This window comes from Bufo gargarizans, chromosome 1, assembly GCF_014858855.1.
Source record: "Bufo gargarizans isolate SCDJY-AF-19 chromosome 1, ASM1485885v1, whole genome shotgun sequence".
In the NCBI taxonomy this organism is placed as follows: Eukaryota; Metazoa; Chordata; class Amphibia; order Anura; family Bufonidae; genus Bufo; species Bufo gargarizans.
Window position 1 is genome coordinate 495134966 of NC_058080.1, and position 27780 is coordinate 495162745.

General features: G+C 41.8%; 1 protein-coding gene across 1 annotated transcript in view; it reads left to right on the forward strand.

The window, feature by feature from the left end:
* The window catches only part of LOC122923509 (myosin-7), a 107823-nt gene that overhangs the window by 16328 nt on the left and 63715 nt on the right, over positions 1-27780 (forward strand). The window contains exons 2-6 of the mRNA XM_044274338.1: positions 5-32; positions 114-222; positions 3618-3710; positions 3990-4053; positions 20880-20978. Of these exons, the coding sequence (XP_044130273.1) occupies positions 5-32; positions 114-222; positions 3618-3710; positions 3990-4053; positions 20880-20978 (393 nt within the window). The remainder of the gene's footprint in view (positions 1-4; positions 33-113; positions 223-3617; positions 3711-3989; positions 4054-20879; positions 20979-27780) is intronic.

The window sequence follows — 27780 nt, forward strand, 5'->3', positions numbered from 1 at the left end:
CCAGATCGGGACAATCAGTCCATTCTTATCACGTACGTCATTTCCACCAATTTATATCTGTTATTATAAATTTATTGGCATTTTTGAATATGCATATAACCCTCTAATTCTAGTGGAGAATCTGGTGCAGGGAAGACTGTAAACACCAAACGTGTCATTCAGTACTTTGCTGTCATTGCCGCCATCGGAGACCGCAAAAAGGATGCTGGTCCCACTGGCAAGGTAAGATCAAAAGCATACTAGAAGTTTGTATGTGTTTCAGGTAATCCACAAGGGAGCTACCAAGGCTCTGAAGGCTTGCTGAACCTCACTGTAGCAACCTTTTCCTCACAGGCTTCTCCACTCCACATGTCCCCAGTCATAGAGCTGTATCTGACTGCTTTACACCCTTCTTTAAAGGATGTCTGTCAGCAGTTTTATCATGTTAAACTGCTGACAGCACTAGGTAGGGGCTGGGGAGAGCAGTACAAGAATACCTTTATGGAGCTTTTCTCATTAGGGGTAGTGAGACTATGAACTTTTATTGTGCCAGATTCTTATGCTCAAGTGGCCAGAATGGAGCTGTACTGTGAAGCGGTTTCACAGTGCCTCCACTCTGGTGTGAGTGACAGCCAGTGGCGTAGCTATATGGGAAGCAGGGGAAGCGGCTGCTTTGGGGCCCAGACCCAAGAGGGGCCCCCTCAGGAGGAAGACTAAAAGATTTCATTGTCCGGGCCGCCTCAGCAGTATTATACAATGACATTAAATACAGTGGCACTGTAGAAAATGGACAGAACACTGCCGGGCCTGGTCTGAGAGCTCAATCTTGACTAGTTATGGGAGTAGGGGGTGCAAATAAGTTGCTAGGGGGGCCCGTTCAAAAATTTGCTGTGGGGCCCATCAGTTGTAGTTACACCACTGGTGACAGCTGTAGCATCCGATGAGAAGAACACTACATCTGTCACTCAGACCAGAGAGGAGGGTCTGTGAAGCAGCTCAGCACAGAGAGAGCACTTCAACGTACAGAACAGGAGCAGAATAAAACATTATACCTTTCACTACTGATGAGATAAGATTCACAAAGGCAGCCCCTACCTAGTGCTATCAGCAGTTAAGCATCATCAAAACTGCTGACAGACTTCCTTTAAAGCCAGTTTTCACCACCCCTAAAGGACCATTAACGCTATATAGATTATAAGACGATAAGATATGTTGCTGATCATACTCCTCTCCCTGCTGCTCTATCAGTATGGGGGAATGGGATTCCTGTTCTGGAGATAACTGGGGGTCCCAGCAGTCAGACCCAAGCAATTACTTAGTTATCCCTGTGGATAAGGGATAACTTCAAAACTTGGTACAACCCCTTTAAGTATTAATAACTAATGTGTCCAGTGGGCAGGGATGTCCCCTGGCTTCTAATCCGTCTTTTCTGCTCTTGAGTGATGGCTTTCATGGATAGTACATTATGAAGCAGGAGACTGCTACAGTTGTTACTCAAGACAGGGGAAGAGACTCAAGGAGACTTCCCTGCCAACGGACACTTGGCATCCTGGCATGTGAGTGATTAAAACTTAATTTTTCACAGTTATTCAAGTAGTATGTATGATCAGCAACATGGCTTTACACTTGTCAACTACGTATATAGTAATATTAGTGCCTTGGGGAAGGGTCAAAACAAATGTTTTGATTTCATCATATGAATACAGTATAGTAGTGCGGTAAGATAGGAACTCACGGCATTATGCTGCAATGAGTTTGGGTCAGAGGAGCCACCGTTGGGAGATGGGGCCGACATATGGGCCATGTTTACCAGACCAAGGACGGTTGTGTACATGAGTAGAGATGGCCTTGCGGTTCGCCCGGCGGTCGTTTCACGGCGAACTTTGCGTGTTTGCGATCTGCCGAACATGCGAACATATGGAGATATTCGCGCCCGTCATATTATTTTACATTGTGAAGAACTTTGACCCATGACACATCCATCAGGTGGTACAGGACAGCCAATTGAGATGTTTCCGCACATGGACATACCCCCTACCTTATAAATAAACCTGATCTGGCCGCCATTTTACATTCAGTGTTTTGCCAGTCTAGGGAGAGGTTGCTTTGTGGAGCAGGGACAGGCTGTTAGCGACACCAAACGCTAGCTAATAGGGCCACAAAAGTCCTTTTAAGGACTGGTATAGGTGTGCTATCGATAGGTGTGATACACAGAGGGGTGTGTTATACTTATAATATACTTTTATAATGAGTCAAAACACATAGATCTATATAGTGATCACCTGGAAGTCAGGGGCCTAGGGGCTAGGGGCTTACTAGGGCCATTTTTATATAGGGTAAGGTTCCGGGCGGGGTCGCTCTTATCAGGGCGGGTGGTCTGTGGTTAGGCTATCAGGGCCAGAATAGCACCCCCCTGTAGGGCAATATCAGGGACAGTTCTTTGCCCACCCTGTCCTTCAATACCACATCATCATCTAGCCCAGGAATAGATGGTGTTTGCTTTCCCTCCGGGATTCATCGATGTGTACTGGAACCCCCCGCATTGTGGTAGGACATATGGTTTCTGATTTGGTGCCGCCGAGCTCCTGATTTAGTGCCGCCGAGCACTTGTTATTGCCTACCACATCTATGCTTTTTGCTTAACTTTAATAATTTCATTTATTTTCATTTTGAGGGATATCTTTTCCATTCACACGTCCGCAAAATGGATCCGCATCCGTTCCGAAATTTTACGGAACCGGTGCAGACCCATTCATTTTCAATGGGGACGGAATGTGCTGTTCGCATCCGCATTTGCGGATCCGCACTTCTGCCTCCGTGCTTCCGTTTCTGCAAAAAAATAGAACATGTCCAATTCTTGTCTGCAATTGCAGACAAGATTAGGCATTTTCTATTATAGTGCCGGCGATGTGCGGTCCGCAAATTGCGGAATGCACATTGCCGGTGTCCGTGTTTTGCGGATCCGCAAAACACTTACGGACGTGTGAATGGACCCTCATAGTAACATTATTAAAGGTTACATTTTATCTTCATGTATATTGTAATGGATTGCCTTTCTTGTACAATGTTATAATATACGTTAGAAAGTATATTCTGCTGCGATACTGCAGGTATATAGAGGGACAAGCGTTATTGGAACAAATAATTTCTACTGGTGTGATATACCAGTCGTCCCACAAAAAAACTGATTGAAGCGGGGTGTTATATACCGATATACTTTCTTTATAGTGCATTTGCGCATGCGCGTACGTGAAAATTATATTGCAGATATTTCGCATTGAAAAAAATAATGAATGGAGATCGCAAATTCGATTAATACATCTGGTATGTCACTGTCCATGTTGTGGGACTATTTGTGCACTTCTAGTAATTATTTCTTGGCTGCAAATATGAGCTGAAGGTTTTTCAGGTTCGCCTGCCATTAAAATGAATAGGACCCGCCGCAAACTTGCGGTTCACGAACATTTGATCGCGATCGCGTTCGCGAGCCGTCCCAGCAGATGTTCGTCCATCACTATACATGAGCCCTAAGTCCCAGTTTCCTCAAACTTGTTATGGGACATCAACAAAGATTTAGTGTGTTCAGGATTATGTATGTTATATGTCATTTTACCATTTCTTCTTTTCCTGATCCTTAGGGAACTCTGGAAGATCAAATCATCCAGGCTAACCCTGCCTTGGAAGCCTTTGGCAATGCCAAGACTGTGAGAAATGACAACTCTTCAAGATTTGTAAGTTCTTTGTGATAGTCATTCATGTCTTATAACTGAGCACTTACATTTCTATTATAGGCTGCGTGCCATGTTCTTTCAAAGAGGGAGATGAATGGTAACTGTAGGATATATAAATGTAGTGTATGAGAATATTTATGGCAGATAATATGGATATAAGAATATGAGATGCAACGCATCTTGTGAACTTCAATGCTATAAAATATAGGAGCATACCCATTAATTTAATACCACTTCTGCCTTCATTTCTCCTTCATTTTCTCTTTTTTTCTGCCTTAGGGTAAATTTATCCGGATCCATTTTGGAGCAACTGGAAAACTTGCATCTGCTGACATAGAGACTTGTAAGAATTCAAATATTTTCCTACCTATATCCCATTAATTTATTAGAGGATGAATTTTACAGCACATACTGCTGCATGCGATTATTAGCACATATATACGATGGCTGAATCTTATTTTATATCAGTCTTTCTTTGTTTCCATCAAACCATAACGTTTTTTCGTGTTTTTATTGGCGACTCCACACAGACTGAGTTCACACATGCTGTTTTTCAATATATATTTTTTCAGCCGCTGTACATGATTTTTACATCACTCGCAGATATACCTTCAGTATATCAACCACTTATATAAATAGTGAAAATGTAAAAACTTACTATGCAACCTGGTAAAAGTGCTGAAACTAATGCAAATAATTTTTTTTTAATGAATGAGACAAAGGTCACAGTGGCTCAACCTACCTAAAATTATGGTCCAGGTGCACACTCCACGACACACCCACCGACGACCAAATAATTTAGAAATGTATAAAAAAATAGAGAACACTCTGCTATCTGGTGTTGCACAGATTGATGAAATGCGTATTTATAAACAAATATTTATTATCAAACAATAAAATAGACTAAACATAAAAATTGAAAGGAAAAAATATATAGCAGATAAAAATAATTTGTCATTTCATGTTTTGGTTACAAATAAACGGTGTACGTTACCACTCAATGTGGGTGGATCACCTCTATATCCAGACTGTGGCTTAGCTTAGATGTCCGCTGGAGGATCCCCGGATCGGCTGTAGCAGTGTCCCATATGGCGTCCCACGTGTTTGGGAAGCTGTAGCTTGAATCGGCTGCCGGGTGATGTTATATGTGCGGCTGTGCTTAGGTCTCCTAGTTGAGAGATGTCAGCGTGGTTTCAGCCAGTCCCTGCTGTTGCACCTTTGGGCTATAACGATCTGTTGTTTTCAGTTCAATAATATAAATCGCAGTTTGTATACCGCATCCCAAATACACTGCTCTAGACACCAGACACCAGTTTCGGAGTAATCAAACTCCTTCAGTGGTGAGTAGTGTATGCTTACTTGCTGCAATTTAAAGGCCGATTCCTTGATTGGGAGGAGTAATATCTGTAATCCCCAAACATCTCAAAATCATGGACTGGATTATATAGACTGATCTTATGTTAGTCTATCACATATAGAAAGTAATCTATACCTCTAATAAACTTGATGCCAGACCTTTAGGAGGATCTCTAATAGAGATGACATAGAACTAGATAGATGAAATTAGGAATAACACCAGAAAGAAAAACATATGAGTTTTTGATGCGTTTTTTGCATCTAAATCAAATACATCAAATATATGTACATAAATCATTCTAAATGTATATTTTAATACTTTCCTTATTAAGTACCAGTATAATGCTTGTTGTAAATCATTTAAATGTATTATTAAATATATTTGCATAGTACCGTATTTTTCGCCCTATAAGACACATTCCCCCCCCCAAAAGTGGGGTGAATACATCTTATGGGGTGAATACTAATGAGCGCTTCCATTATCGAAGCGCTCATTAGTACCGGAGGACCAGGAAGCGGTGAAAGCTCTGTACTCACCGCTTCCTGGTCATCGGCTGTGAAGGCTGTGCACAGCGTGAGGGCACTCTGTGACCTCACCCTGTGCGCTCCGGTTTACAGCACAGCTGGCGGCAGGAGGAAGAGGATCGCGATGTAGGTGAGGAGCGGCGGTGTCCGGAGCAGGAGAGGTAAGTATTTTTTTTAAATCAAATTTTCACAGAAATAATAGACACTCTACCACAAGACAATGTATAAAAAAAATGGCCGGGAAGAACATGTAAGGGTCTAGACACATTGGAAAGAGAAATAATCAATAAGAAATGTAAAAAATTAAAACAGAAGCCACCAATTGCACATCAACAAGTGAAACATATCACTAAACCAGTATCAAATAAATTAAGTGCAATTAACAAAGATACAAAAAATAGAAACCATAACCAATACAATGTCCCAACATCAAATCGGTTCGAATCCCTATCTACTCCTCATTTTTTAGATCGAACTCCACCACATTACAGAACAAGAACCAGGCACACTTACTCACAGTCTCCGGAAAGAAGCCACTCAAAGACACACGAGTACAATTTAAGACAACGGCATCACAATCAGGGGGACAATACAATGGGGAAGAGATCACAGACTCATGTATACAATCACCGTCAAAAAGGAGAGGACCACCACAGATAGACACCAAACAGAGCACAAACACACAACAATATAAAAAGATATACGTAGAGGAAAACAAAAGAAGAAGCCCACACAGACAATACAGGACACGACCATAAAAGATAATACAATAGTGCATCTAAGTCACACACAATTGACTTACGCACAAGATACCCTTTTGAATAAAAGTTAAAACATTTCCTCCCACTACAACTTTGGATACATTTTCTACTTACATAGGTATAGAAAAATTGGGGAGGAAAATGTGTTTGAAAAAATATTACATAAAAAATCACAGAGGAAATCACAAATTTCTCTAAATACAGTATGTACACACAGATTTAATGGAGAGAACAAAAAGATATCCTAGACAAGAGATAGGAGATGAAATAGCTACATTCCGCAAAAATTTCAAAACCAATATACGGAGTCAAATAAATACAAATTAAAAAAAAAAAGAAGTAGAGGCCATAAAAGAGCTACAATCATTACAAAACATCACAATCAGACCAGTAGACAAAGGAGGGGCTATTGTTATTTTAGAAACTGACCAGTATGACCAAGAATGTAGGAGACAGCTACAGGATGAATCCACCTATAGCGTATTTAAACGTGAGCATACTAATGAATATCACAAGCAATTAATTGAACTCTGTAATAAGGGACAAGATAAGAGAATCCTCTTAGAACGAGAATATAAATACATAATAGGAACACAGAGAAGACTTTCAGTCTTCTACTGTGTCCCTAAGATACACAAGACTTATAATCAGCCACCTGGAAGACCGATTGTCTCCGGCATTGGGTCGATTACATCTAATTTATCACAGCATATACCGTAGATAAATTCAGCAGATATTATCTCAATAGTAGAGAAATTAGAATATAAGGACAACTGTATAATAGGTACAACGGATGTGAATTCACTATATACAATTATTGACTATTCACAAAGTATAATTGCCCTTAGAAAACAATTGGACACAAATAGTTATTTACATGATGATAAAATTGCCTTTATATTAGAAGGGGTTGAATATAGACTTAGGCCCCATGCACACGGCCGTTGTTCACAGCCGTGTGCGGGCCGTGAAACCGCGGCCTGGATCCCTCCTGAGTGCAGGAGCGCACGGCGTCACTGGTTGCTATGACGCCGTGCGCTCCCTGCTGCCGGCACAGTACAGTAATACACTGGTATAGATCATACCAGTGTATTACTGTATTGCGGCGGCAGCAGGGAGCGCACGGCGTCATAGCAACCAGTGACGCCGTGCGCTCCTGCTCTCAGGAGGGATCCAGGCCGCGGTTCCACGGCCCGCACACGGCCGTGAACAACGGCCGTGTGCATGGGGCCTTACCCACAATTATTTTATGTATGAATCAGATTACTATGTTCAGAAGAGGGGTACAGCCATGGGTACCAGATTTGCCCCTAGTTATGCTAACCTCTTCATGGCTCAATGGCAGGAGGATGTGATTCGATCTAAGCTGGGGACAAGTCTAATATTGTGGCAACGTTATATAGATGATATTTTTATCTGGCAAGATACAGTGGACAATCTAGATATTTGCCTTCAAGAAATTAATGTAAATGATAGGAATATGAGTTTTACTACTCGTTTAAGTAAAACACAAGTAGAATTTTTGGATTTAACTATAAAGGTTGATAATCACAAATTGATATGTAGCACATACCGTAAACCAGTTACGAACAACAGTTATATTCTATATTCCAGCTGCGATCTCCCTAGATGGCTCTTTAATATTCCAACTAGCCAATTTAGGAGGATTAAGCGTAATTGTACTAATCAAGCACAATTTGAAAATGAGCCCATTGAACTAAAACAATTATTTATAGAAAAAGATTATCCTGAGAGGATGGTGGACTCATCCCTTGAAAAGGTAAAATGTATGAATAGAGCTGACTTTTTCATGACCACAAAAAAGGAAATAATACAAGACGATAATCTCCGTATAATTTTGCTTTTTCATGCACAATATAAAAGCATAGAAAAAATTATCAACAAACACTGGCATCATCTTCTAAGAGATAAAATTATAGGTTCAACATTAACTACCACCCCTCAAATAATATATACAAAGGCCCCTAAGCTAGGATTAAAAATTGCTCCTACTATAAAGCCAAAGACCATTGGGATAAAGTCAAATTGGTTATCCTTAAAGGGCTTTTATAGATGTGACAGATGCAATAATTGTAAGATCACCAATTTCCCCCCAAAAATTATGGAGATATGTTCAACACACAATACGTATCATTTTACTATCAAAGACCACCTCACTTGTGATTCTATGGATGTAATATATTTATTACGATGTCCATGTCGGAAACAATATATAGGTAGAACCAAACGTACACTAAAGAAAAGGATAGCAGAACATAGCACAAATATCAGAAAAGGTTTTGAACAACATACCGTCTCTAAACACTATAGAGACTACCACAATAAGGATCCTACTCAACTTACTTTTGTTGCTCTAGAAAAAATTAGAAGGCAATGGAGAGGTGGCAATCATATAACCAATATGTATAGAACAGAATCAAAAATAATTTTCGAATTTGATACTATAATACCTGCAAGGTAAATGCTGAGATGGAATTGTTCGGATTTCTGTGATTCGGGATGGATGCCAATCAGGGACGGGACATCGAGGTCAGGCTGTATACCAACACCTCGATCTCCCCTCCTGGGTAGTCCCCCATCCCCACATACCTTCATAGTTTATAACAGAACATCTACATCTGCAAAAAAAAAAACATCAAAATACATAGAAAAGAAAAAAAGATAGATAAAGAATGAAAAAGAGAACAAGAAAGAAATAAGAAAAAAGAGAAAACAATGGAGAGTGAAAAAGATTGATGTTTAAAAAAAGATATATTAAATATTTCTGTTTCATAATATATACTATGCAACAATATTTAAAAATAAATTTAAAGGATATACAACAAGCATTATACTGTTACTAAATTAGTAAAGTATTAAAATATACATTTAGTTTAGTTTGTAAAATATTTTATTGTTCAGAACATATAAAATGTCATACTTTGATAACCGCATTGGCATCACATTATGTCTCAGCATAACGCACAACAATATTGACATTTACATATAGATAGAAGCGTCTATTATATATTGCCAAAGGAGAACATCAACTATAACATCCGACAGAGAACTATGTCCTAATAGCCATATCAATATCATCTTCCCTCTTGGCACTGTTTTTAGGTTAAAGTTATTAACATCCTCTAAATATCCCTCAACTCGGGGAGCCTCTAAGCATATACGTCACAAGATAGAATATAATTAAGTAAACTCTCTTAATTTCTTCCACGCCCCCCAGACTCTCTCAAACTTGGGGGTGTTATTACAATCCCAGTGTGCTATCTGTTCAAGCCTATACACTTGATCACAGCGAGCCAACCAGTGATGAACAGCGGGTACATTTCTTGACTTCCAATTTGAAGCGATAAGAATTCTGGCTACTGCCAGGAGGTGTTGATGAAGGCAATTTGTATACGTATTACTGTATGACAACTTAAGGCCAATTAAGCAATATTGTGGTGACCAAGGAAAAGGCTTATCCTGTAGTTTGGAAATGATCTCACATACTCCCTTCCAGAAGGGTTTAATGAGGTGGCAGTCCCACCATATATGTAAGAAGGAACCCTCAGAGTCTAGGCATCTCCAGCACATTGGCGAGGAGTCCGGGAAAATCCTATGCAATCTCGTGGGTGTATAGTACCACCTAGTGATCATTTTGAAGTAGTTCTCCTGCAGCCGCACACACCTGGATATTTTATTGGTTTGTGATAAGAGTGTTTTTATTTCCCTAGAGGTAAACGTGATTCCCAGGTCCTTCTCCCAACTCTTAATGAATGGGGGGGCAACTGTCTGAGGAGAGTCAAGTAGGGAGGCATAAATTCTGGATATTTTTTTTACCCGATTCTCTCTTTTCCAAGGACATTCGCTCAAAGTGGGTCTGGACCCTCCGGGACTGTGTTAGTCTACCTTTCATTGACTTAAGTATATGGGCATAGTGAAATCGGGTTACATTCCCGGCTTGGGATTGAGGCAAATAATCATCTTCCCCCTCAGATGGTATATCCAAAAGGTCAAGTATTGGGGTTGAGTTCATTTTGTGTCTGTCATCCAGAGTGGATCTAAATTCCGGGGAGGAGTCCCATAAGACATCTCTTATCTGTAGAATCGGGGAAATCGGGCCAGGGACTAATCTCTCTAATAAACCAGCAAACCATACTTTAAGCGTGTTACGTACTAGAGGATTAGTTACTTGCTTCAAAAAAGCTTGCCTGTGTTCTGTCATTAACGCCAGTGAACGTAATGGAGTGCCTACTAAATCTTGCTCCAACCCCACGTCAAGCCTTTCTGGTGGACTACGTATCCATTCCAAGACCCTCAACCCGTGGACAGCTTTATAATATAGGAGGAAATCAGGGATCCCTAAGCCTCCCATTCTCTGAGGTTTGATCACCTGGCTGTGCGACAATCTAGGTCTGGCGCTGCTCCAGAGGAATCGCGACAGTATCCCTCTTAGTTGAGCGAAAAACTCTCTTGGAATAAAAATTGGTAACGCCTGCAAATAGTATAAAACCTTTGGAAGAATCATGGTTTTGATTAGAGTCCTACGGCCAAACCATGACATAAATGGAAGGTCCCAAGATGACATCAGTTCTTTAATCTGCCGGGGGATATTTTTAAAATTTTCCGAATACAACTGTGAGTACTGGGAAATGATTTTCACCCCCAGGAAGGGTATACTACTGTTTGACCACTTAAATGGAGTACTGAGTTCTAAGTCAGCCTGTAATTGCGCGCCAAGAGTGACATTTAAAACTTGTGACTTGGTAAGATTCACCTTAAAATTCGATAGGGACCCGAAATATTCTAACAACACATGAATCGCCGGGAAGGCCTCAACAGGGTTTGTAATAATGAGGAGAAGGTTGTCTGCGAATGCAGCAATCAAATGTGTTTTCCCTCTGATAGTCATTCCCCGGATCCTTTCATTTCGCCGGAGAGCCTGTAGGAGCGGCTCTACTGACAGAACAAAGAGGAGCGGTGAGAGGGGGCAACCCTGCCTGGTGCCATTGCTAATTGTAAAGGATGGGGAGAGTATGTTATTGACAAGAACTCTGGCGCTGGGATTATTATACATAGCCATTACTACCTTTATGAAATCTGAAGGAATTCCAAAAGCTTTTAGCGCCTCACTCATAAAGGTCCAATCCACTCTATCAAAAGCCTTCTCGGCATCTGTGCCGAGAAGGACTAATGGGGTGGTAGTGACATGTGCCTGGTGAATAATATTGATCAGGCGGGATATGTTCATTCTTCCTTCCCGCCCTCCTACGAAGCCCACTTGCTCCATATGGATCAAATGAGGCAGGAGCGACTGGAGGCGAGAGGCCAACATTTTGGCTAGTAGTTTTAGGTCTGTATTGAGCAGGGATATCGGCCTATAGCTGGCACATAACGCAGGATCCTTCCCTTCCTTGGGAATTATCGTAATTTGAGCAGCTAGCATATGTGGATGTAAAGGTTTGCCTTCCCATAGTGAATTGCAAACCAATAGAAATCTAGGCAGTAGAGTGTTTTGGAAGGAATCATAGTATTTCATTGGCAGCCCGTCTGGACCTGGGCTCTTGTGAAGGGGGGAATTTTTAAGGGCTTTTTTCAGTTCTGCCGAATCAAAGGGGCGAGACAACTTCTGTGACTGTTCACTAGTCAGCTTAGGGAGGCCAAGCGTTGCCAGCCAGTCTGTCGTCTCTGAGAGTTTAGTTACCCGCTCTAGTGGGGATATCTTTTGGTTCAGATTATATAATTGGGTATAATAATCTGTAAAGCAAGACGCAATCTGGTCCATTTGATATACTGTTTGCGCAGACGGGGATATTATTTTCTGTATATATGATTGGGCTTTACGTTTTTTAAGTTGGGACAGCATAAACTTAGAGGCCTTATCGCCATGCGCATAATATTTGAACTTGGCGGAAAGAAATAATTTAGCCGATTTGGTGTTCAGTAAGTTTTTCAGTCGCGATCTAAGGAGGTCCAGCTGTTGCAGAATCTCCGCTGTTAGCCTTTTTTTATGCAAGGATTCCGCTTTGGAGATCTGGTTTTGCAGATCCACTACTTCCGCCACCCTACGTTTCTTAAGGTATGAGCCTAGAGATATGAAGTGCCCCCTCACCACCGCCTTATGTGCCTCCCAAATCGTTCCAGGAGATATGTCCGGGGAGTCGTTGAGGGTAAAATATTCCTCAATTTTCTTCTCCATACTGTCCACATGCTGTTGATTGTGCAACAGAGTCTCATTGAGTCGCCAAAGCATTTCTCTTTTTGGAATATTGGGCATTTGGAAGTTCATGAATACCGGTGCATGATCCGACAACAGTATGGAGCCAATCGAAGTCTTAGTACAATAAGGCAGTAGTGAGGTGGACATAAATACATAGTCTAGTCTTTGATAAGACTTGTGCGCAGGTGAATAGTAAGTATAGTCTTTTTGCCCCGGGTGATGTGCCCTCCAACTATCCACTAATCCGCTATTACTAAGATTCCTTTTAATAGATCTCAATGCTCCATATGGAACTGAGGATCTACCAAGTGAGGTGTCTACATCAGGGGAGATGGCAATATTCAGGTCCCCATCCAGAATTATCAGCCCTTCTGCGAACCCCTGGAGCAATGCCAGTGTTCCTTTTAACCAGGCCGCCTGCGCCGTGTTCGGAACATACACACTACCAAACGTATACACTTGTTGTCCTATCAGACCTTTGATAAAAATGTACCTCCCCTCCACATCCACAAGAGATGAACGCACCTCCAGGGGGACATGTCTGTGAACTGCTATACTAACCCCCTTAGAGGCAGACATCGATGAAGTGCTATGAAACCACTGGTTATATGTCAAGTGACTCAGCTTCGGCACATGATTTGTCCTAAAGTGTGTCTCCTGAAGGAGCAGTATATCAACTTTTTGTTTTTTCATCAAAGCACAAATCTGTCCCCTTTTGGAAGGCGCGTTCATCCCCCGCACGTTAAAGGAACAAACATTGGTTATAGCCATTCACAATAGCCGGCACTTAATCTAATGTAAGCTGACCAGGAAGATAGTACTATATCACACAGTACAAAAACATCTATGTCGAAATCAGCCCAACAGAACAGTGTTGGGAACAACATATAAAAATAAAAATAACGGTCAAAATAGAAGTAAAAACACATACAAGCTGACAAATGCAGAAGTTTAGCTCCTATAAGGAACAGCATACGATCCACACCAAATAGCGTGGGAGTCATGGGCGTAGGCTGCCACCTAGAGGATCTAAGGAGTTGAGCAGGCTGTTACTGCAACATAGTACCTGTAAAAGGAGTTTTACATTGAAAGGCACACATCTGAGAACACCCTATGTCTAAATACTTTATACTCAATCAATGTCCTGTGTCGGACTGCTAGGACGGAGCTTCTCCATCTTTCTCCTTTGACGCTGGGGTCTTCCCGAGCCCACCGGTGTCCAAGGGGCTATCAGAGGTAACGCTGGTAGCTGGGTCAATTCCTGGACCGGGTTCCAGTCGTTGATCCGCAGGTCCTCAATTTCCAATTTCTCATAGACCCTTGTTAGGTCGGCGGGTGACCTGATCGTGATCTTCCTATCTGGAAAACTTATCAAAAGGCCAAACGGGTAAAGCCAGCGGTATATCAATTTACGCTCTCTCAAAACGTCCAGTAAGGGCTTGAGCGCTTTCCTCTTCCTCAGGGTCAATGGAGAGAGGTCCTGATAAATCAGGATATTAGAGCCTGCAAATACAATCTGCGGTTTAGCTCTAGCTGCCTTGAGCACGTACTCTTTTGCTTGAAAACTAAGCAGCTTACACACAATATCCCTGGGGGGTTCCGTCGGTCCAGGTGGTGGACGGAGTGCCCTGTGCGCTCTTTCCAAAGTAAAGTCCATACTGTCCTCCTCCTGCAGTAAGCTCTTAAAGAAGTCCATTAGGGTAGGCATAATGGCGTCTGCCTGAATAGACTCCGGGAACCCTCTCAGCCGCAGATTATTCCGTCTGCCTCTGTTGTCCTGATCCTCGATCTGGCTGTATAAGGAGTTCAGATGAGCCTGTGTATGGTCCATATTGTGGGAGACCGCTGTGTTAAAATCAACAATGGCCGCTTGTGCAGTTTCTAGCACATCCACCCGGTCACTCTGTTGTTTAAGATCACGCTTGAACTCTTTTAGTTCAGCGACCAGAGGATCCAGTGCTTCTGATAATAACTGCCTCATAAAGTTTCTGGAGACCGGTAAGTCCTCACAGACCCCGTGCGCTGCCGCTTCACTGCCCGCTCCTCCATCTGAATCGGAGGCCTCCGGTGACTCTGATCTCGGCGCCATTTTGTTAATGCGCTTCACGCTCAGGGGGGCCGTTTTCCTCACGAAGCTGTCCAAGTCTCCCTGCCCTGACAAGGCTTTACCTGTTCCAGGGGTCTCCTTTGCCTTATCCCTCGTAGTTTTCCCCATGTTGGTGCTGTGAAAATGCTTTAAATCGCCTGCTCAACAGCGATCCTCCACAGAGCTCACACACGTGTGTGCATCCGGCTCTGCAGCTAGGCTCCGCCCCTATCTAAAATATACATTTAGAATGATTTACTGTATGTGCATATATTTAATCTTTATATATAGAAGACAAAAAACGCATATGCGTTGTTTTTTGTTTTTTTTCTGGTGTTAATTTCATCTATCTAGTTCTATGTCATCCCTATTAGAGATCCTCCCAAAGTTCCGGCATCAAGTTTATTAGAGGTATAGATTACTTTCTATATGTGATAGACTAACATAAGATCGGTCTATATAATCCAGTTCATGATTTTGAGATGTTTGGGGATCACAGATGTTACTCCTCCCCTAATCAAGTAAGCATACATTACGCACCACTGAAGAAGGAGTTTGATTACTCCGAAACGTGTCTGGTGTCTAGAGCAGTGTATTTGGGATGCGGTATACAAACTGCGATTTATATTATTGAACTGAATACAACAGATCGCTATTGCCCAAAGGTGCAACAGCAGGGACTGGCTGAAACCACGCTGACATCTCTCAACTAGGAGACCTAAGGACAGCCGCACATATAACATCACCCGGCAGCCGATTCAAGCTACAGCTTCCCAAACACGTGGGACGCCATATGGGACACTGCTACAGCCGCTCCGGGGATCCTCCAGCGGACATCTAAGCTAAGCCACAGTCTGGATATAGAGGTGATCCACCCACATTGAGTGGTAACGTACACAATTTATTTGTAACCAAAACATGGAATTACTAATGAGATAACAAATAACTGCTGCAATTATAAACCAAGTAATACAAGTGACATACTGTTACTATTATAGAAGAAATCCATTCCTACTTCTAACAAAGTATCAACTCATCTACAAGTGGGACTAATAGCTATAAATAGCAAACTGGTTATCTATCTATTATTGCAAGATAACTAAGGCTACTTTCACACTAGCGTTCGATCGGATCCGTTCTGAATGGATCCGATCATATTAATGCAGACGGAGGCTCCGTTCAGTACGGATCCGTCTGCATTAATAAGTGTGAAAGCAGCCTGAGCGGATCCGTTCAGACTTTCAATGTAAAGTCAATGGGGGACGGATCCGCTTGAATATTGAGCCATATGGTGACCTCTTCAAGCGGATCCGTTCCCATTGACTTACATTGTAAGTCTGAACGGATCCGCTCGCCTCCGCACGGCCAGGCGGACAGCTGAACGCTGCAAGCAGCGGAGCGGAGGCTGAACGCTGCCAGACTGATGCAGTCTGAGCGGATCCGCTCCATTCAGACTGCATGAGGGCTGGACGGAGGCGTTCGGGTCCGCTCGTGAGCTCCTTCAAACGGAACTCACGAGCGGACCGGCGAACGCTAGTGTGAAAGTAGCCTAAAAGGAGGATTGCAATTTTTTATTCTATGCTCGTAATTGTGGACACTTACTGTTTTTATATTTTATCTGTATTTTATATTTAACCCTTATGGATCAATAGAAGGGAGTGATGTGCTATCCACTATTATGACATCACAGCAACTATCCATGTAGACAGTAATTCCAACAGAGATTTAATGCAGATTCACACCCTCACAGCATACCAGCTGCTACTGTGAGACTGTGAACTAACCTACATGTTCAGCTAATTATGATATACAGGTCCTTCTAAAAAAATTAGCATATTGTGATAAAGTTCATTATTTTCTGTAATGTACTGATAAACATTAGACTTTCATATATTTTAGATTCATTACACACAACTGAAGTAGTTCAAGCCTTTTATTGTTTTAATATTGATGATTTTGGCATACAGCTCATGAAAACCCCAAATTCCTATCTAAAAAAATTAGCATATCATGAAAAGGTTCTCTAAACGAGCTATTAACCTAATCATCTGAATCAACTAATTAACTCTAAACACCTGCAAAAGATTCCTGAGGCTTTTAAAAACTCCCAGCCTGGTTCATTACTCAAAACCGCAATCATGGGTAAGACTGCCGACCTGACTGCTGTCCAGAAGGCCATCATTGACACCTTCAAGCAAGAGGGTAAGACACAGAAAGAAATTTCTGAACGAATAGGCGGTTCCCAGAGTGCTGTATCAAGGCACCTCAGTGGGAAGTCTGTGGGAAGGAAAAAGTGTGGCAGAAAACGCTGCACAACGAGAAGAGGTGACCGGACCCTGAGGAAGATTGTGGAGAAGGACCGATTCCAGACCTTGGGGGACCTGCGGAAGCAGTGGACTGAGTCTGGAGTAGAAACATCCAGAGCCACCGTGTACAGGCGTGTGCAGGAAATGGGCTACAGGTGCCGCATTCCCCAGGTCAAGCCACTTTTGAACCAGAAACAGCGGCAGAAGCGCCTGACCTGGGCTACAGAGAAGCAGCACTGGACTGTTGCTCAGTGGTCCAAAGTACTTTTTTCGGATGAAAGCAAATTTTGCATGTCATTTGGAAATCAAGGTGCCAGAGTCTGGAGGAAGACTGGGGAGAGGGAAATGCCAAAATGCCTGAAGTCCAGTGTCAAGTACCCACAGTCAGTGATGGTCTGGGGTGCCATGTCAGCTGCTGGTGTTGGTCCACTGTGTTTTATCAAGGGCAGGGTCAATGCAGCTAGCTATCAGGAGATTTTGGAGCACTTCATGCTTCCATCTGCTGAAAAGCTTTATGGAGATGAAGATTTCATTTTTCAGCACGACCTGGCACCTGCTCACAGTGCCAAAACCACTGGTAAATGGTTTACTGACCATGGTATTACTGTGCTCAATTGGCCTGCCAACTCTCCCGACCTGAACCCCATAGAGAATCTGTGGGATATTGGGAAGAGAAAGTTGAGAGACGCAAGACCCAACACTCTGGATGAGCTTAAGGCCGCTATCGAAGCATCCTGGGCCTCCATAACACCTCAGCAGTGCCACAGGCTGATTGCCTCCATGCCACGCCGCATTGAAGCAGTCATTTCTGCAAAAGGATTCCCGACCAAGTATTGAGTGCATAACTGAACATAATTATTTGAAGGTTGACTTTTTTTGTATTAAAAACACTTTTCTTTTATTGGTCGGATGAAATATGCTAATTTTTTTAGATAGGAATTTGGGGTTTTCATGAGCTGTATGCCAAAATCATCAATATTAAAACAATAAAAGGCTTAAACTACTTCAGTTGTGTGTAATGAATTTAAAATATATGAAAGTCTAATGTTTATCAGTACATTACAGAAAATAATGAACTTTATCACAATATGCAAATTTTTTTAGAAGGACCTGTACAGTAGATGTGAAATATTTGTAATTATTTTTATCTGCTATTTTCTTTTTACTTTCAAATGTTATGTTTAGTCTATTTTATTGTTTGATAAATATTTGTTTATAAATATGCACTTGATCAATCTGTGCAACACCAGATAGCAGAGTGCCCTCCATTATTTATACAAAGAAAACATTTTGCTGATGAGCACATTTCTTGAGATTCGATGCAGTCAAATCTGTCAATGGGGTCCATTAGGTGGTGTTCTTTCTTTCATTCTTTTTCTATAATAGAGCAGATTGAGCCAGAGTGAACATGTACAGGGAAAGAAGGATCTGTGCCTCTCATCCATGCATCTCTTCGGGACTTCCCCCACTATCTCCCCTCCTCCTCCACAATGGCTAGCTGTGGGGGTGTGGCTGTAAAGCAGAGGGGGATATGAGCCAGATCTTGTTTTAAAGCTAAGAATCTAAGTTTTAAAACAAGACGAGGATTGAGATGCTAGATGCAGGTAATACCTGTATATCTTATTCCCAACCTAATTTCTAAAGGTTTAATCGGACTGTATGGTGGCTAGCTTAGATTCTTAGTTTTAAAACTATATTTCTAGGTCCTATACATCCTGAGATATAGCCCTTCGTAGCACGAGGGCATCTCATACCTCCTTGGCTCCTGAAAATTACTGGCAAAATAATGTAGTCAGTACAAATTAAATACTAGTACAATGGCCAGATGACAACCCTTCTGGTCCTCCTTTCCACTCCTTCTTATTGCAATTTCATACTACTGGAAAAGATGAAAGCCATTAACCATTATCCGTGCAGTGCCAGAAACAGTCATGCCACTCATTTGTAAGTAAAACTAAGGCCGCTCACAACAGTTCTAGGTGTACTGTCCTAGCATTGTGCCATGAACCGTTCTTGTAGGTGGAGCACACTTCTGGCTCAGAGGCCCATTGGGGTATTCCTTGGCTCTCAGATCGCTTAGTCTGGCACTGGTTGGAAAGCACCAAAGCCAGCAACTTTTTATCATTGCTCAAAGGGAATATGTGAACATTTTAAAACAATGTGTGATCAAAACATTACCTACTGTTCAAATCACACCTTATGAAATCACACCTTATGTTAAAAATATGTTTTTATATCCCTAAGTGATATACTTGAAAAAGACATCCTAAAACGGCAATTTGCCCATACCATCTGTGGCGATTGAATACCGGATGTGTGTTGTCCTATGGACTTTCTGGACATTTTATTAACGATAAGGATCCTTATCTAATTTGTTATATCATTCATTGGATTTTATTGATTTTATGTACAGTGAATATATGTGATAGTATAATAAATTTAAACTGTGAACCACTGTCTCTTGTTCCCTTATACGGAGTGCCCCTCATTCTTTTATTATATCATTTTTCTCCTGTGCGGTCTGGGTGGACCGAGAGGTGTGCACCCTGTCCATTCAGTATTGGGGTGAGCCGCTGATTTTTACATTTTATGTTAAAAATATGTCTTTCGAATTTTTGGGGTGACTTATTTTTATAAATGTTCATGTCACTACTTACATTTGAAACTAAATCCTAAAGTCCTGGAGTTTTTGCATTGGCCGTAGATATCACTTTTCAGCAGTCATGTTATTATGATCTCAGCCAGGGTTACAATGACAGGTAACAACTATATACAGATAACACAGGATCCATCATTCACAATAGACAATTTTCATAGCGTATATACTCCACCTGTACAGTAGCATATCATAAAGTATGCTCAGTAAACTGTCCCATAGAAGTCAGTGAGTCTGTTGCTGTCTGTTGTATCTATAGCCCATGTGGCTGCTGTAAAACATATCTCTAAATGCTGTTATTGACAGCTCACGGAAGATGGCAGCCCCATAATCTTGCATGGAAAACAGAATTTAAAAATCTACAATCAGAAAATAAAAACAGATTTGAAAAAAATATCAGCATCTGATTTTGGGGTTTGTCAGTCATGTGATGGATGTGGAATTTTCTTCATCTTCCTTGCTATGCTCCTATGACGGAGCAAAGTAGCAGTAAAGATTAACACAGATGTGATCAAGCCTTTAGTTGGCCATACACTTAATATAGCTGTTGGCTAAGCACTTATTCAGCTGCTGACTATTCCTCTTGGCTACACTGTAAACATGCATGCTTGGCTGAGTGTGCATGTTGTTACAATGCAGAAAGGGTAACTGCCCCTCTGATAGCAGTCTATCACCTGGAAAATGTCAGACTGTAATCACTCATCCAAAATACAGCAATATAATTGCCTCAAATCCTGTCCTGACCATGGGTCTACTCACACAAACTAGCTGCATCTTAGGATCTATGGTGGCAAAAGTTCAGGACATTAAACCCGCAGTCATGACAAACTTTGTACCCATAATACGGTCTGTATCATGGCCGTTTTAATACAGCCTGAAGAAGTATCTGGCGAAATCAGCAGTTTTGACCAACATTTATCTATTTCGTATGGTTACCACTTCAGTTTCCATATGTCCATAAAATGTGAAGCCCCCAAAAGGGCCTAAGATAGCGAACATAGCCTTTTGATACTTTTTTATATTTCTTTTGAGACTTGCCTTAATTTGGGATGATCTATGGAACAACTTTGTATTGGTTTTGTTCTAAACTTAAAGAATGCTGCATTTTCTAAATATTTTTACAAAACACAATGTAAAATTGTAACAAAATAGTAACAGGATAATACTTAGACGTGTGACCCTAAATGTACTATATATGTACGGTACTTTCTTCATCTGGTTTCTTCTGAATGTACCTGCTTCATGTATCCTATTCCCTCTAGATCTCCTGGAGAAATCCCGCTGTACCTTCCAGTTGAAGTCTGAGAGGGACTACCACATATTTTACCAGATCTTATCCAACAAAAAGCCAGAGCTTCTGGGTGAGGGTCATTTCTCTATCTCTTATGTATATAAAAATGAGTTTCTGTCTGTCTAAACATCTAGACGTTCTTTATGTGCGACCAAACGACTCAACCAATCTTCACCAAATTTGGCACACAGGTACATCAGGTGTCTGGGAAGGTTTTAGACTGGGTCTCAGCTCTCTAGGACGTACCAGTTACTAAGATATTCCCCCAAAATGACCTGCATTAGCCAATAGAAGACAGCAAGCCTTTCACTTAAATCCGAACTGCCATTTACACGGTCACATGTCCCTTATCAGCCAATAGAAGCTCGCAGGTCCTACTCCTGGTTGCCATAAAAACTGATCCAATGTTTTAGTAGTTCGCAGGTCCTTAAATATTCAGTCATATGACGTATGCTGGCACAACTACACTGCTACATGCATGGGGGGCAGGGGCCACTAACGGATGGGCGCTGTGGAGTTCACTGTTAAAGGGACGGGCACTGTGGAGGTCACTGATAAAGGGGCAGGCACTGTGGAGATCACTATTAAAGGGGCGGGTACTGTAAAGGTCATTGTTAAAGGGGCATGTACTGTAGAGGTCACTGTTATGGGGGAAACTGTTGATATTTTTTTACGACACACGGAAACATAAAATAAAATAGATGAAATATACCCGTGCGAAGCCGGGTACTTCTGCTAGTCTCTTATATATATAAAAATGAGTTTCTGTCTGTTGTCTGTCTTCTCTTTATACGCAACCAAACGACTAGACCGATCACCAAATTTGGCAAACAGGTACATCAGATGTCCGGGAAGGTTTTAGACCGGGTCTCAGCTCTCTAGGACATACAGTTCCTGAGATATTCCCCAAAAATTACCTGCATTAGACAATACAAGCCCCCAACTGCCATGCACACTGTCACATGTCCCTTATCAGCCAATAGATCTAATGTATTTAATCATTGCTGAGCTGTGTATCTAATCATATCCTGTATCACACAGGAAAGGATTAGATACACAGCTCAGCAGACAGTATCGCGCATGATAGGATTAGATACACAACTCATCAGACAGTATTACACAGGATAGGATTAGATACACAGTTCAGCAGACAGTACCACACAACATAAGATTAGATACACAGCTCAGCAGACAGTATCACACAACATAGGATTAGATACACAGCTCAGCAGACAGTATCGCACAGGATAGAATTAGATGCACAGCTCAGCAGACAGTATCACATAGGATAGGATTAGATACACAGATCAGCAAGAATTAGATACACAGCTCAGTAGACAGCATCACACAGGTAGAATTAGATACACAGCTCAGCAGACAGTATCACACAGGATATGATTAGGTACACAGATCAGCAGACAGTGTCACACAGGATAGGAGTAGATACACAGCTCAGCAGGCAGTATCACACAGGATAGAATATTAGATACAAAGCTCAGCAGACAGTATCACACAGGATAGGATTAGATACAAAGCTCAGCAGACAGTATCACACAGGATAGGATTAGATACAAAGCTCAGCAGACAGTATCACACAACATAAGATTAGATACACAGCTCAGCAGACAGTATCACACAGGATAGGATTAGATACACAGCACAGCAGGCAGTATCACACAGGATAGGATTAGATACGCAGATCAGCAGACAGTATCACACAGGATAGGATTAGATACACAGATCAGCAGACAGTATCACACAGGATAGGATTAGATACACAGTTCAGCAGACAGTATCACACAACATAAGATAGATACACAGCTCAGCAGACAGTATCACACAACATAAGATTAGATACACAGCTCAGCAGACAGTATCACACAGGAAAGGATTAGATACACAGCTCAGCAGACAGTATCGCGCATGATAGGATTAGATACACAACTCATCAGACAGTATTACACAGGATAGGATTAGATACACAGTTCAGCAGACAGTATCACACAACATAAGATTAGATACACAGCTCAGCAGACCGTATCACACAGGATAGGATTAGATACACAGCACATCAGGCAGTATCACACAGGATAGGATTAGATACACAGATCAGCAGACAGTATCATACAGGATAGGATTAGATACACAGTTCAGCAGACAGTATCATACAACATAAGATTAGATACACAGCTCAGCAGACAGTATCACACAGGATAGGATTAGATACACAGCTCAGCAGACAGTATCACACAGGATAGGATTAGATACACAGCACAGCAGGCAGTATCACACAGGATAGGATATTAGATACACAGCTCAGCAGACAGTATCACACAACATAAGATTAGATACACAGCTCAGCAGACAGTATTGCACAGGATAGGATTAGATACACAGCTCAGCAGACAGTATTGCACAGGATAGGATTAGATACACAGCTCAGCAGACAGTATCACACAGGATATGATTAGATACATAGCTCAGCAAGAATTAGATACACAGCTCAGTAGACAGCATCACACAGGATAGGATTAGATACACAGATAAGCAGAAAGTATCCCATAGGATAGAATTAGATACACAGCTCAGCAGACAGTATCACACAGGACAGGATTAGATACAGAGCTCAGCAGACAGTATCGCACAGGATAGGATTAGATACACAGATCAGCAGACAGTATCACACAGGATAGGATTAGATACATAGCTCAGCACAGCACACAGTTTCACACATGACAGGATTAGACACACACCTCTGCAGGCAGTATCACACAGGATAGGATATTAGATACACAGCTCAGCAGACAGTATCACAAAGGATAGGATTAGATACACCGCTCAGCAGACAGTATCACACAGGAAAGGATTAGATACACAGCTCAGCAGACAGTATCGCACATGATAGGATTAGATACACAACTAAACAGACAGTATTACACAACATAAGATTAGATACACAGTTCAGCTGACAGTATCACACAACATACGATTAGATACACAGCTCAGCAGACAGTATCACACAGAATAGGATTAGATGCACAGCTCAGCAGACAGTATCACACAGGATATGATTAGATACATAGCTCAGCAAGAATTAGATACACAGCTTAGTAGACAGCATCACACATGATAGGATTAGATACACAGCTCAGCAGACAGTATCACACAGGATAGGATTAGATACACAGCTCAGCACACAGTTTCACACATGACTGGATTAGACACACACCTCTGCAGGCAGTATCACACAGGATAGAATATTAGATACACGGCTCAGCAGACAGTATCACACAGGATAGAATATTAGATACACAGCTCAGCAGACAGTATCACACAGGAAAGTATTAGATACACAGCTCAGCAGACAGTATCACACAGGATAGGATTAGATACACAGCTCAGCAGACAGTATCACACAGGATAGGATTAGATACACAGCTCAGCACACAGTTTCACACATGACAGGATTAGACACACAGCTCAGCAGACAGTATCACACAGGATAGGATTAGATACACAGCACAGAAGACAGTATCACACAGGATAGGATATTAGATACACAGCTCAGCAGACAGTATCACACAGGATATGATTAGATACACAGCTCAGCAGACAGTATTGCACAGCATAGGATTAGTTACACAGCTCAGCAGACAGTATCACACAGGATAGGATTAGATACACCGCTTATCAGACGGTATCACACAACATAAGATTAGATACACAGCTCAGCAGACAGTATCACACAGAATAGGATTAGATACACAGCTCAGCAGACAGTATTACACAGGATAGGATTAGATGCACAGCTCAGCACACAGTATCACACAGGATATGATTAGATACACAGATAAGCAGACAGTATCCCATAGGATAGAATTAGATACACAGCTCATCAGACAGTATCACACAGGACAGGATTAGATACACAGCTCAGCAGACAGTATCGCACAGGATAGGATTAGATACACAGCTCAGCAGACAGTATCACACAGGATAGGATTAGATAAACAGCTCAGCAGACAGTATTACACAGGATAGGATTAGATACACAGCTCAGCAGACAGTATTACACAGGATAGGATTAGATGCACAGCTCAGCACACAGTATCACACAGGATAGGATTAGATACATAGCTCAGCAAGAATTAGATACACAGCTCAGTAGACAGCGTCACACAGGATAGGATTAGATACACAGATCAGCAGACAGTATCGCACAGGATAGGATTAGATACAGAGCTCAGCAGACAGTATCGCACATGATCGGATTAGATACACAGATCAGCAGACAGTATCACACAGGATAGGATTAGATACACAGATCAGCAGACAGTATCACACAGGATAGGATTAGATACACAGATCAGCAGACAGTATCACACAGGATAGGATTAGATACACAGCTTAGCACACAGTTTCACACAACATAAGATTAGATACACAGCTCAGCAGACAGTATCACACAGGAAAGGATTAGATACACAGCTCAGCAGACAGTATCGCACATGATAGGATTAGATACACAACTCAGCAGACAGTATTACACAGGATAGGATTAGATACACAGTTCAGCAGACAGTATCACACAGGATAGGATTAGATACACAGATCAGCAGACAGTATCACACAGGATAGGATTAGATACACAGCTCAGCAGACAGTATCGCACATGATAGGATTAGATACACAAATCAGCAGGCAGTATTACACAGGATAGGATTAGATACACAGTTCAGCAGACAGTATCACATAACATAAGATTAGATACACAGCTCAGCAGACAGTATCGCACAGGATAGGATTAGATACACAACTAAACAGACAGTATTACACAACATAAGATTAGATACACAGTTCAGCTGACAGTATCACACAACATACGATTAGATACACAGCTCAGCAGACAGTATCACACAGAATAGGATTAGATGCACAGCTCAGCAGACAGTATCACACAGGATATGATTAGATACATAGCTCAGCAAGAATTAGATACATAGCTTAGTAGACAGCATCACACAGGATAGGATTAGATACACAGCTCAGCAGACAGTATCACACAGGATAGGATTAGATACACAGCTCAGCACACAGTTTCACACATGACAGGATTAGACACACACCTCTGCAGGCAGTATCACACAGGATAGAATATTAGATACACGGCTCAGCAGACAGTATCACACAGGATAGGATATTAGATACACAGCTCAGCAGACAGTATCACACAGGAAAGTATTAGATACACAGCTCAGCAGACAGTATCGCACAGGATAGAATTAGATACACAGATCAGCAGACAGTATCACACAGGATAGGATTAGATACACAGCTCAGCACACAGTTTCACACATGACAGGATTAGACACACAGCTCAGCAGACAGTATCACACAGGATAGGATTAGATACACAGCACAGAAGACAGTATCACACAGGATAGGATATTAGATACACAGCTCAGCAGACAGTATTGCACAGGATAGAATTAGATACACAGCTCAGCAGGCAGTATCACACAGGATAGGATTAGATACACAGATCAGCAGACAGTATCACACAGGATATGATTAGATACACAGCTCAGCAGACAGTATTGCACAGGATAGGATTAGTTACACAGCTCAGCAGACAGTATCACACAGGATAGGATTAGATACACCGCTTATCAGACGGTATCACACAACATAAGATTAGATACACAGCTCAGCAGACAGTATCACACAGAATAGGATTAGATACACAGCTCAGCAGACAGTATTACACAGGATAGGATTAGATGCACAGCTCAGCACACAGTATCACACAGGATATGATTAGATACACAGATAAGCAGACAGTATCCCATAGGATAGAATTAGATACACAGCTCAGCAGACAGTATCACACAGGACAGGATTAGATACACAGCTCAGCAGACAGTATCGCACAGGATAGGATTAGATACACAGCTCAGCAGACAGTATCACACAGGATAGGATATTAGATACACAGCTCAGCAGACAGTATAACACAGGATAGGATTAGATACATAGCTCAGCAGACAGTATCACACAACATAAGATTAGATGCACAGCTTAGCAGACAGTATCACACAGAATGGGATTAGATACACAGCTCAGCAGACAGTATTGCACAGGATAGTATTAGATACATAGCTCAGCAGACAGTATCACACAACATAAGATTAGATACACAGCTTAGCAGACAGTATCACTCAGGATAGGATTAGATACACAGCTCAGCAGACAGTATCACACAGGATAGGATTAGGGTTATTCACATGTCCGTATGTGTTTTGCGGATCCGCAAAACACGGACACTGGCAATGTGGGCTCCGCATTTTGCAGGCCGCATATCGCCGCCACCATCATAGAAAATGCCTTTTCTTGTCCGCAATTGCGGACAAGAATAGAACACGTTCTAATTTTTTTGCGGAATGGAAGTGTGGACCCGCAAATGCGGATGCGGACAGCACATTCCGACTCCATTGAAAATGAATGGGTCCACACCAGATGCGGACCCATTTTGCGGACGTGTGAATGGACCCTTAGATACATAGCTCAGCAGACAGTATCACACAACATAAGATTAGATACACAGCTCAGCAGACAGTATCACACAGGATAGGATTAGATACACAGCTCAGCAGACAGTATCACACAACATAAGATTAGATACACAGCTCAGCAGACAGTATCACACAGGATAGGATTAGATACACAGCTCAGCAGACAGTGGGGCGTGGTACTGTAGAGGTCACTGTTATAGTGGATACTGTCGATTTCTTTTAACAACACACACAAACATTAAATGAAATAGATTTAATATACCTGTGCGAAGCCGGGTCCTTCTGCTAGTCTCTTATATA